Source organism: Carlito syrichta, unplaced genomic scaffold (genome assembly GCF_000164805.1).
Source record: "Carlito syrichta isolate Samal-C Ts95f unplaced genomic scaffold, Tarsius_syrichta-2.0.1 Scaffold307659, whole genome shotgun sequence".
Taxonomy (NCBI): domain Eukaryota; kingdom Metazoa; phylum Chordata; class Mammalia; order Primates; family Tarsiidae; genus Carlito; species Carlito syrichta.
The window spans coordinates 128,360-140,089 of NW_007251755.1; the positions used below are offsets into that span (position 1 = coordinate 128,360).

The 11,730-nt window shown below is 40.1% G+C and overlaps 1 protein-coding gene across 1 annotated transcript in view; it reads left to right on the plus strand.

Annotated features, from left to right (window-relative positions):
- Positions 1-11,730, plus strand: part of EDIL3 (EGF like repeats and discoidin domains 3) — a 243,264-nt gene that overhangs the window by 78,763 nt on the left and 152,771 nt on the right. The window contains exon 3 of the mRNA XM_021715777.1: positions 9,651-9,832. Coding sequence (XP_021571452.1) covers positions 9,651-9,832 — 182 coding nt within the window. The remainder of the gene's footprint in view (positions 1-9,650; positions 9,833-11,730) is intronic.

Here is an 11,730-nt window from a genome sequence, read left to right on the forward strand (position 1 = left end):
CGGAGCCCAGCAGGTCAAGGCTGCGGTGGCCGGGAGCAGCCATTGCACTCCAGTCTGGGCTACAGAGTGAGACTCCAACTCAAAAAAAAAAAGACCACTGACACCCACTTGGAAAATAACAAATATGCCATATGGGCCAAAAAAATTATTTGCAAGAATATACAGGTCTCTATCCCACCTCTAGTACCTCTGTGATTGTATAAGTATTACTCATTTATCTTCTACTCTCCTAAATGACAAACATTGGCTTCTTTTTTTTGTTTCAAGAGATAGCGTCTTGGTCTGTTGCCCAGACTGGAGTGCAGTAGTATGATCATAGCATACTGCAACCTCAAACACCTGGGCTTAAGCAAACCTCCCACTTCAGCCTCCCAGTTAGCTGGGACTTTTGGTGCCTGCCATCATAAGTGGCTGTTTTATTTTTATTTTTGTAGATATGGGATCTCACTATGTTGCCCAGGATGGTCTCGAACTCTTGGAATCCAGATGCCCTCCCCGCTGGCCTCCCAAACTACTGGGAAGTACTACCGCTGTGAGCCACTGTGCCAGATCCCATTTCCTTACATTTTTAAGAATGAATGCATAACATAGATGCCTCTAAAATTCAGATGATTAAATCATCTACTGTGCATTTCAGGCTCCATTTTGTTCTCCATCCTGTGCTTCACAACTTTCCAAAGTGTTCCAGTGTTGGAGAGGGTTTATTATGTCATCCATTGCCACCTGCAGTAGCCTCCTGTTTCTTCTCTTAGGTTTCTTTTGACCTCTGTGACACAAAGTCTTCATACTTGATCTGAGATAACATCCAATGTGAAGAAAAGTTTAACCACATTGTACAGAAGGAAAAAGGTGACCAGGTAGAGATGGTAATTGGATTTCAGACTATGATTTATCTCTCAAATAAATAGCAATGTCTGACATGCCAGAAGTGTTGCTTCAAAACAAAACATCAAAAGCACTGTCTTGTGCCACTTATCCTGAAATGCATTTGCCAAAATCTTAAAAGATGCGAGTAACTTAAAAGTATGGGAATGTGTCTTCTGCACAGCACTGTTGGAGTATGTATGCTTGGCATTCTGCTCCTGTTTCTTCAAGCACCTGAGTCCCTCCTTCAGCATTTTACGATGGCATTATCCTGGTTTTAGCTCTTTCCTATGTATGCATACGTTTTTGTCAGAAAGCAAGAACAGGTATACATCTGAAGGCTTTTTAATTTCTGGCTTTTGAGTACACAGACAAATGTTTCATCAAACCATATTGTTATCTTCATCTTTGGTAGAAGATGAATTGTGCAGTTTAAGTGGAAGCCTGGGTAAAACTTGCTGAAATCTTGCCTGGCTGCAAAAGTGCACTTAGCACTTGAGAAACGCATATGCTCCTCTGTGTTGAAAGAATGCATCTGCAGCAAACTAAAATGTGCTCTTCTGTTGTCCTACCGTAACACTGTTTACTGTGTCAGGATGGCAATCATATTAAATTGTGTTGACTCTTATGAATTACGTCAATAAGAATTTTGGCCTCAGAATACCAGAGTCCACAGGCTTTCCTATTTAAATAACACCATCATTCTGCATCAACATGCTCACAAATCAGCTCTGGGAGCTATGAATAGACAATTCCTACGATGGTTTAGCTTATTCACGGGCTTACTTTTTTTTTCCTGAATTCAAAGCGATTGGTGTGAACTGATAATATATCATAATTGGCTTGAGATAACACACAACGTAGGACACAATGTATTTTCCACATTCTGTAGGAAAATAGCTAAAAAGGGTTGATAATTGAATTTGTCACATTATAAATGTAGTTTTCATTCCAAACGTGTTATTTCCCTATCTGCAAGATTTGATTCTTCTGTGTTTTCAAGCGTCCCAGTATACCAAGAAAGCATTTATGATGTGAACACCCAGCCAGTATTTTGAATCCTTACAGTGATGATATCTAAATTCAGAAGATTAATTCAACTTCAAAAAAGGAAGAGAAGTAATTCCAAAAAGCTATGATTTGTTTTCATTTACTTTAACCCACAATATTGAGAACTGCCAATTTGTAAGCACTGTGCTAAGTGCTTTGGAAACATACATAATGCAAAAGGCATGGTTTCTACCGTTAAGAAGTTTATTATCTAAGATAAAAAAATGCACAAATAGTTGTTCCTCATCATTTAACCTGGACACCCTCTGAGCTTGTCAATATGGAAAATGGAATATAGCTCCTAATAGAATGGGGAAAAGGCTTCCGTGACCACATGTCCTTGACTTACAATCTTCATGAGTGTAATGAAGGTTATTACATATCAAAGCCAGAAGCCCATCTGACACAGAATACCAGGCTTTTTTTTAAGGTACGCATGCATTTTATGTGCAATCCAAATAAGCTAAACTCCGTTTTGAAAATAGTTTTGAGAATTTTGCAACTACTATTTTCCTCAGCAGAGGAAAGAAGATGTCTGTAGGTGTGGGAGAGAAACGTCCCCAGGTAGAATGTCTGGCCTAAGTACTCTGGAGGTGATGGCTCCGTGCAGTGACAAGAGGCTGGCACCCGAGGTTGCTCTGCAGGCATCAAGATTGAGTGAGTGAAGAACTGGCTGTGTGGTGCCTGTCGGTCTCACATGCTCACCCATATCCAGCAGACTGTCCTGCCCTAATCCCTGTCTCCTGCCCTTGGACTAGAACCTTCAGGCCCTGCCCATGAGCTCAGCCTTTCTTAAGCATCCATTCCTCACTCCATGCCTCAACCTCTTTCTTCTGACACAAATTCCTAACCCCAGAAAGATGACAGTCTTGAGAAAAATTGGATCAAACACTCAGGGGCTTAGGTGACAAGACTCAGAAAAGAAATGTCCAGAGCTTCTTTGAAGCCTCGGACCACAGCATGAGAAGAGTGGCCTTGATCTCTTCCTCACCGGTGGAGGGCTGTTCTCCAGACAACACTAAAATAAAGCAAATGCAGGAATAAGGGGCAGGCTGTGGTCAACTGGTATCCCACAGTGATAGCACCAGGCTGGGCACAGAACAGGATTTTCTCCTGTTGAAGAGAGGTTTGGAGAAAGCAGGACCGGGGATGCTTAAAGAAGGCTTGTCTCGTACATGGCTTTGATTTTCAATCTGAAGACATCTGGATGCTGAGATAGAGCAAACAAGAGCCGCCACTCTGTTAGGGCTTCTGCCATGCTTCTTGTTTATTGGAAAGGCGTCATCAGCCACGGTGACGTCTGGAGGCACAGTGGTAGTGTCAGCTACGAGATCAATGCCGTCCAGGCTCAGTTCTTAGCCCCACTCCAGAGAAGGTTTGCAGAGTGAGCACTTTACTTTGAGGCTATTTTATTCACATCCGACTTGACCCAGGCAGAACAGTCACTCTGGGGAGGGCACTCAAGGCTTAACCCCTGCTGGCCCAGAGGGTCCTGCCCATTGCCAGTGACATCCCTCCCCTGTTCAGTGTTCGTCCGATCAGCAGGGCATCAGGTCAGAAGGCATTTCCAGTCCACTCAGAAGATCCAGGCAGTACAGTCATCTTAAATTACTCTGCAGGTGACACTGGAAAACCTCTGGTACTCGGCGTTGAAGGGACTCATTAATTCAGGATTCTTGCTGCATCTGACAAACACAGGCATAACACCAAAGAGGCAGAAACACAGGTCTCACAGCCAGGACCATAGACTACCACATTCTACTCAGTTCTCCTGCTGCATTTGGCATTGCTGGAACTGCCCATGTGCCCACTATGGGGCGGGAGTGGCAATTGGGACTTTCACAACCACCAGGGAGTTCTGTGTGGCAGCTCTTGAAAAAGAGGAGGCCTGCTCTTATCTGCTCCATTGTTTTCATTGGTAAAGCAGCGCTCTCCTTGATCAGCATGTAAGTCATTTCTAAAAAGGCTTCTCTCTATGCGCACTTTTGAGCAAATGTAGGTGAAAATGATTTTTTTAATTTAAAAATAATTGCACAAATAAAATGCTACACTGTTACCTGCAATTTGCACTGTTTAATTACATTACATATTTTTAAAGTAATTTCCTCTACAAATATTCATTAAGTGTCTACTGGAATCAAAGCTTGCAGCTAGATGCTGTGAGGAATAGGATCTTTGCCTCCACAGGGGTTCCCCCATCCCCCATCTTGTGGGACCACAGACATGCTCACGTGACACACAAAGATCAGTCGTGTGCCAAGAAGGGCCAGGCATGGCTTGAGTGGAGGAATGGATTTTTGCTTTTCAGTCCTGACCCTGCAGCCTGGCAAATGAGAGCAGCCCAACTGGTTCCAGGGAGTAGGACCACGTGGGACACTGCAGATCCCCCCTCTGTGTTCATGCCAGCAGCAAGAGTGGCTTCTGATAAATTTTAAGACAAGAAACAGGCCTAATGGTGTTACGCGTGAAACACGGCTAGTCTTCATCAGAGGAAGGACCGTGTAGGTGTCTGAACCCTTTGAAATTCAGATCTGTTATTTCTTTCCTCCACACATCTGGGCATTACTGGTTCTGCTTCATTTCACCTCTTGAAATTTTGTGGACTCTCCCTCTTCTCCACCCTTCTTTCAGACCATATTTTACCTGGATTGATGCAGGTGCTCACTGTTTGGCCATTGTTCAGTCCCCTCTGAAAGAGACCCTTTGTGGTACAGGGGAATGCTCTAAGATAAAGCGTGGTCATAGACCTGGTGCATTGACTCCCACATGTAATCGCAGAACTTGAGGAACCCAAGGCATGATGATCACTTGAGCCCAGAGTTCAAGACCAGCCTGGGCAACATAGTGAGACCTGTCTCTTCAAAAAAAATTTAGCCAAACAAAGTGGTACACACCTGTAGTTCCAGCTGCTCAGGAGGCAGAGGCAGAAGGATTACCTGAGCCCAGGAATTCAAGTCTGCAGTGAGCTGTGCTCATGACACTGCACTCCAGCCTAGGCAGTAGAGTGAGACCCTGACAGAAAGAAAGAAGGAGAGAGAGAGAGAAAGAAAAGAGAAAGGAAGGGAAGGAGGGAAGAGAAGAAAGAAAAGAAAATATGGCTGAGAGAAAGACAAAGAAAGGGGGAGAGGGGAGGGAAGAGAAAAGAAATGTGGCCATAGTTAGGATCCTTCAAAACTCTCCATGGCAAATAGAATCAAGTCCTATCAGCACCATCCTCCCACCAGCCTAGCCTGTCTTTGTCTAGCGACACTGAGCTGCCTCTTCTTGCCTCATCGTGCTGGCCCGTGTCCTGCCTGTGTCTGTCTTTTCATTCTTCTCCACTGTGCCACCCCCTCCTCCTTTCCAAGACATCCTTCCCAGAACTCCAGACTAGGTTTGCTTCCCTCCTCCATTCTCCACTGACTCCTGTGACCTACCTTCACAGCCTCTGCCGTACTCTACACAAATGTTTCATCTCTGTGTCTCCCCCCCTAGACTGGAACCCCTGAGGAGGCCAGTTCTGTAAACTGACACAATAGCCCGCACCTGCTCCCCACTCAGACATCCAATTTAGTGTCGCCTCCCAGGAAGGTCATCTCTGATTGCCTGACACACCCTCACTTGAGTCACCTTTTTTCTTCGCAGCATTTACTATGACTGTTCTCTTTTAAGTGTGTTTATTATTCTCCCACTAGAATATGAGCTCTTCAAAAGCAGAGACCTCTTCTGCTTGTTCAACCTCATATCACTGAAGCTGCCTAAGAAAAGTGCTTAATATATTGCAGAACTTCAATAAATACGTGTTTTCAAAACTGAACTAAAGGAACAGAGAATAGAAGGAGCAATGGATGCATGAACACATAGTTGGAGGTCAACAAATTATCAAGAACAGAATCCACCTATCCATATTAGATAAGCAGTATATGGGCCAGGGACGGCATCAGGTTAATTTTTTAATGCCACAGGAGCAACGCTACTATAAACCCTCAATATCTATTTCTGTGATGACTGCTATAAACTGTCATCTGCTATTTTCATGTATCCCAACTTGTAAAAGCTCTGTCATATCATGAAAGTCACCGGTGATCTTCTACCTATTGCCTTCATGGTAATCCTTCTGTCGCCTTTCCTGATATGTGTAAGTGCACACGCCCCACATAGAGTAGCAGAGGTAAAGATCAGAGTGGAACTTGGAAGAACGACTGAGCTCTTCACACTAAATTCCAGACTCCTCTTTTGCAGGTTTAACTTCCCCCCTCACAGAGCTCCTTATCTGTCAGAGAGGACTGATGACCTTTTTTCTTTGAAGTATTATTTCAAAAACTGCGTGAGAAAACACACATGGACACACTTCTCAAACCTCAGCATTCTCAATGGGTAGTAATCATTTCATCCATTATTTCATGTCTCTTCCCTCACTCCTTGATAGTAGAGGCAATGCATATTTTCATGATATCCTTCATTTAAGCATTTTATTATTAATTGTTTTAAGGTCACTTAGTCTCAGATGTATGATCATGTGCATTCTGGATTGCGGCTCCTTCATTGGTTTTTATTACTGCTGAATTTAATAGTACGCCAGGGAGGTGGGAAGCATGGGCAAGAGGAAATTGGATTTTGAACCTTTTATTATGATGACATCCATTCGACTGTGGGCCACATGATTAGTGAAGGAAATCTGCTGTTATGACAACTTTTCATATGGAATAAATATAAGACTTGAATATGCTTATTAATTTGCTGTTTGGGAAAGAAAATTTCCCCAATAACAAGTTTGTTGCATATTTCTTCAGTTCTTCCTGTGTACAAGCTACCAAGAGCATCTGAGGAGGGAACAGTGAGGAAGACCCAGCACCTGCTCCCAAGGGTCTACAAGGCCAGCTCACCTCGATTGGGTGCTCTACAAAATAGCTTACACATGACCTGCAGAACCACACTCATTATGTTTTGACAATTTATAGGGACAAGGGCAAAGCATTTATTACCTTGTATTCCTCACAACTAATAAATTAGATGTCATCATAACTCCAGTTTTTAAAAAGAGAAAAATGCAGGCTCACTAGCCCCAGAAAGTACACTTATAACCTCAGACTCATGCTCCATCACAAACCCCTGCCACAGTAAGGTTTCCTCTGGTGGACTTGGGGCTTTGCTGACTATAAGTGATAGAGAATGTATAAGAATGTTGTAGAAGTTTATTTAAGATGACAAGCAGCAATATAGATTTGAGGTCTAGAAAAGAAATACTCGTAAATTTGTCATCATGGCAACAAGAAAGCTCATGCAAAACTTCCTTGTACACTGTGAAGCCCTATATAGTTATGGCATGTCAAAACATATTATCTGAATTATGTTTTTTTTCTGAATGAATGAATGAATGAATGTGCATGGCTAATGAGGGAATGTGAACAATTGGGAGCCTTATGGCAGAGTAAGCTATGCAAGGATATTCTTAAAAATCACTCATTGGTATTTGGCTTATGACAATACAACAGTTCACACCCAATGTGTTTGGTGACAGGTTAGCTACTAAAGGGAGATGGGTAGATTAAGAGCGCCCACAAAGTGGACTTCTAGAATAGTGTGGTTTATCTGCTCCCTCTTTTTAAATGGTTACAGATTGTGTGAGGATGTCCAATTCAGCACAAGGTGCTACGACTTAGAGAGTTCTCTTTTAAGGCTGCCAACAGTTTAATTAATCAATGCTGACTTTCCAGCTCTGCTCATCTACTGACTGGCCTACAATAAATGGCCTCCCACTGCCGCATTCTTCCACCCAAGCATTGTACAAATCAAGGACAAGGTCCTCAAGGCTCCTCTAATGGCAATCTTCCTGAAAAACCAGGCTCTAAAATTGTGTATGTCATCATGAAAGTTTCTTAGTAGTTCTATGAAGTCTGTACAAATCATGAAGTTTAAAATGGAATGCAAAACAAGAATCCAAAGAATCAATATTTGAGTTTTCAATATTGTTTTTGGAACTGTGAAAATCAGATTATTATTTGTAGCTCCTAACGCTGCAATTCTACAAATTAATGGCTTCTTAATTTGATGACTTCAAAGTGATATAGTGCACCTTCATAAAGTGTTTAACAGTCCTAATTACTGGTCTAAAATAAAAGGTCTTATTATCTAAATTTAGCATATCAAGTAAGTAATTTTTTTAAATTGTCCATGATAAGGATGCAGTTTTTACTATAGTAATGTCATCTTTACTAATACAGTGTGATTAAGATGACTACTTACATATTTTCTATATAATCTTCTTTATAAAAAAATATTTAAAGATTTTAAAGTCATCAAAGCAACTTACTCTCTGAGCTTGGAGTAGGAAAACAAACATATTCGTGACAACAAAAAATGTGATTAGCAATGAGAAATATCTTCTGAACTATTTTAAAATGTTATAATCCAGCTGCTGAATTTTTTCTTTCATATCCTTAAGCTCAGTCTGAGCATAATAGTGTATGACCTCTATGGTAATTAACATCTCAAGCATGCTTGGAGGCAATCACCTATCAAGTTGACTTTTGCATAGACATTTAACAATGGCATTGTACTCCTTTCTTATTTTCAGTCATTCCGATACATTATTTGAATATGTTTGAGAATAAGATCATCATATTTATTATACAAATCTAAACTGGTGAAATGTTGTGTATAGAGTATTCAGTGTTAATAAAATTTTAAAAATCAGGCATTATTTTTCATTACATTATAATCCTACTTATTCTGAATGTTCAAAGCTGAATTTAAAATAAATGTACCTTCTGGTGAAATTTTATGAAGTAATTGATAAATTCAATTATTCATATACAAGTGTATATATAAAATGGAAGCATATAATTTCAAATGGATTTACCTCCACTCCAAATTAAAAAACTAAACACATTTGGTACCTATGAATGTATTACTTGTGTATATTAAGGTTTAATCTTAATATTTTAACTTTTTATTTGTAAATCTTCTAAAATTTCTAAGTTGAAAATTTAAAGAAAAGAAAACAACAACAACAAAATTAAAACGCAAGTGCAGAATCCCAATACATAGATTTGTGAATTTTGAACTAAAGATATTAGAAAGATAAATTTTTTATTATCTCAGTTAGCTGAGCAGTAGGCATTGTGTCATGTATAATGTTGTCAGAGAGTTTGCCTCTTTATAAAGATAATTTGTCTACATGATTTTATAATTTATATATATTGCAGGTTCATATAATATTACTTTAAAATGTTAACAGATTTAAGCATTTAAATCTGTGGGAAGCATAAGTGATAATGGATATAAAACAAAAATTTAAGTTTTTAATAGGAAGAATGTTAAGTTAGCACAGGAATGTTTTGACAACAAACTCAGATGTATGCTAGCCAAGAAGTAGTGACTGGACAGCTATTTGTCGAGGGCTTATTATTTATGAGGCATGCTAATCTCTGGGAGTCTGCAGTTTGAGGTAAGCCTCTTGAAAGCATGAGGCTCATGTTGATGTGCTCACCAATCGAAAGATAGCAGCACATAATAGCATCGTCATGCTGTTCCATGGCCACTCTCAAAGCCAAGGAAGAAGAGAGAATCTTGAGGAGATGCAGTTATTTCCTTCAAACAGGGACAGCAACAGAACTGTAATCTGGATGAGGTGTAAATAGCACAAGGATGCAAATTCAAGTCATTTAAGAAATATCTACCATCAACTCTAATAGCCACAGTTTGCATATGTCGTATTTCTAATACATTCACATCTTTTCCTGATTTGTCCCCAGAATGCTCTGGCCCACTTGGAATTGAAGGCGGAATCATATCAAATCAGCAAATCACTGCTTCCTCCACCCACCGAGCTCTTTTCGGACTCCAGAAGTGGTATCCTTACTATGCACGCCTTAATAAGAAGGGGCTCATAAATGCGTGGACAGCTGCAGAAAATGACAGATGGCCATGGATTCAGGTAACAGACATGGTGGGACAGAACTACTGCCCAAAATGACCACAGTCACCTGAAAAAAAAGACGTGAGAATTCAGTGTATCTCTTACTTATGGTCAGAGGAAAGGGTAATATAGTCAAAAGTTCACCTCGACTGTGGACTCTGTAAATTTGAGAAACATCCTCATTCTATTGGAAAGTGTGTTAAAACTCTTGGGATATACATCCACTATTTTAAGGTGCATAGCAAAGTAGGACACATTCTCATATGCCATGTGTTCATTAACCCTATGTTAACATTTAGCAGCTACTTATGATACTTCAAGAATATAAAAACAACATCTATTTCTTCTTTGCTTCTAAGAGGTGCTTCCACAAATGCAAGTAGGATACTTACAATGGATTTTGATAGCAATACCTCAAATATACTGTCTTTCAATAGCTAAGGGTGTTTCAATTCATAGTGTTATTTATTCTCATCACCAGCTATTTTTTAAAACAAGAGGAAACAATAATATACTAACATATTAAGTGATTTCCCAAAGATGGCCTGGGGTATAGCAATGACAGGACTTTATGTTCTATCCATGTCAATATTTCAGTGCCTTTTGAACATTTAGATGAAGTGAAACAGTAAAATAGATGTTAGAACAGAGCTATGATCAAAACTGATTTCTGTGAAAGATTATAGCATTATTGGGGGAAGCACATTAATAACTAACAAGTCATTGATGTGTACTAAGTGGAAGAAAAATTCAGTATACTATTATCAGAAGAAGAAGTCAGTAATTATCTTGAGAAAGTTACATGGGAAGAGAGCTTCTGAGCTAGGCTTGGGAAGATAGCTTTTAGTAGAAACAAGTCATCGAGGGAACAGCATGATTAGGGTGCCAGGTGACATTCTGAGGGAACAGCATGTAGAAAAGCATAACTTGAATAAGGGTTTCTGGAGAAGATGTTCAGATTGAGTGTGTGAGATTGCTTTGCTTCAGGATTCATCCTAAAAGGTATTAACCTGTTTACTACATATTTTGAGTCAGAGAAATATGCCAGTTTCTGATGTGACACTATTAGGCATAATATATAAGGGTAGGTTTACAAGCACGTTAATTAAAGGAAAATTGATTTATGTCAAATAGCAAGACTTCCGTACTTTAAGAATTGGGTCAGCCGGGCTTGGTGGCTCAGCCTGTAATCTCGCGCCTTTGGGAGGCTGAGGTGAGTGGATTGCCTGAGCCCGCGGGTTCGAGACCCACCTGGGCAGGCGAGACTTCATCTCTACAATAAAATCAAAAAATTAGCCAGGTGTGGTAGCGCGCACCTGTAATTCCGGCTACTCGGAAGGCTGAGGCGGAAGGATCGCTGGAGCCCAGCAAGTTGAGGCTGCAGTGGCCGGGAGCAGCCACTGCACTCCAGTCTGGGTGACAGAGTGAGACTCCAACTCAAAAAAAAAAAAAAAAGAAAAAGAAAAAGGAATTGGGCCAAAATCTTCAGATGCTTCTTTTGTTCCGTTTTCTGAGGAATTCTTGCCTATCTTGCATACAATTATTTTTTCTATATAGACTTACATGAATACTTGAAGTTCTTGTTTTGTTTCACGAATTATATTTGCATGTCTTTGCCAAAATTTCCTCTTGAATTATACTTGACTTTTTCAATCTATAGCCATCTGTGCAAAAAAAGAATTCCAGATGAATGAAAATGGCCCATCTAGATCATTTTGATCACAGACTAACGAATATCCAATGAATGTTTAAAATATACACAGAATAACAGAAAATGCTTGTATGCTGTCTACTAATAATTATTCCAGAGACTTTCTCTATCACTCTAGTTCATCCCAAGATGTGTTTGTAGGATTGTATCACGATACCACTTTAGAAATTAATAATTATAACAGAAATTGCAGAACAGTGTCACC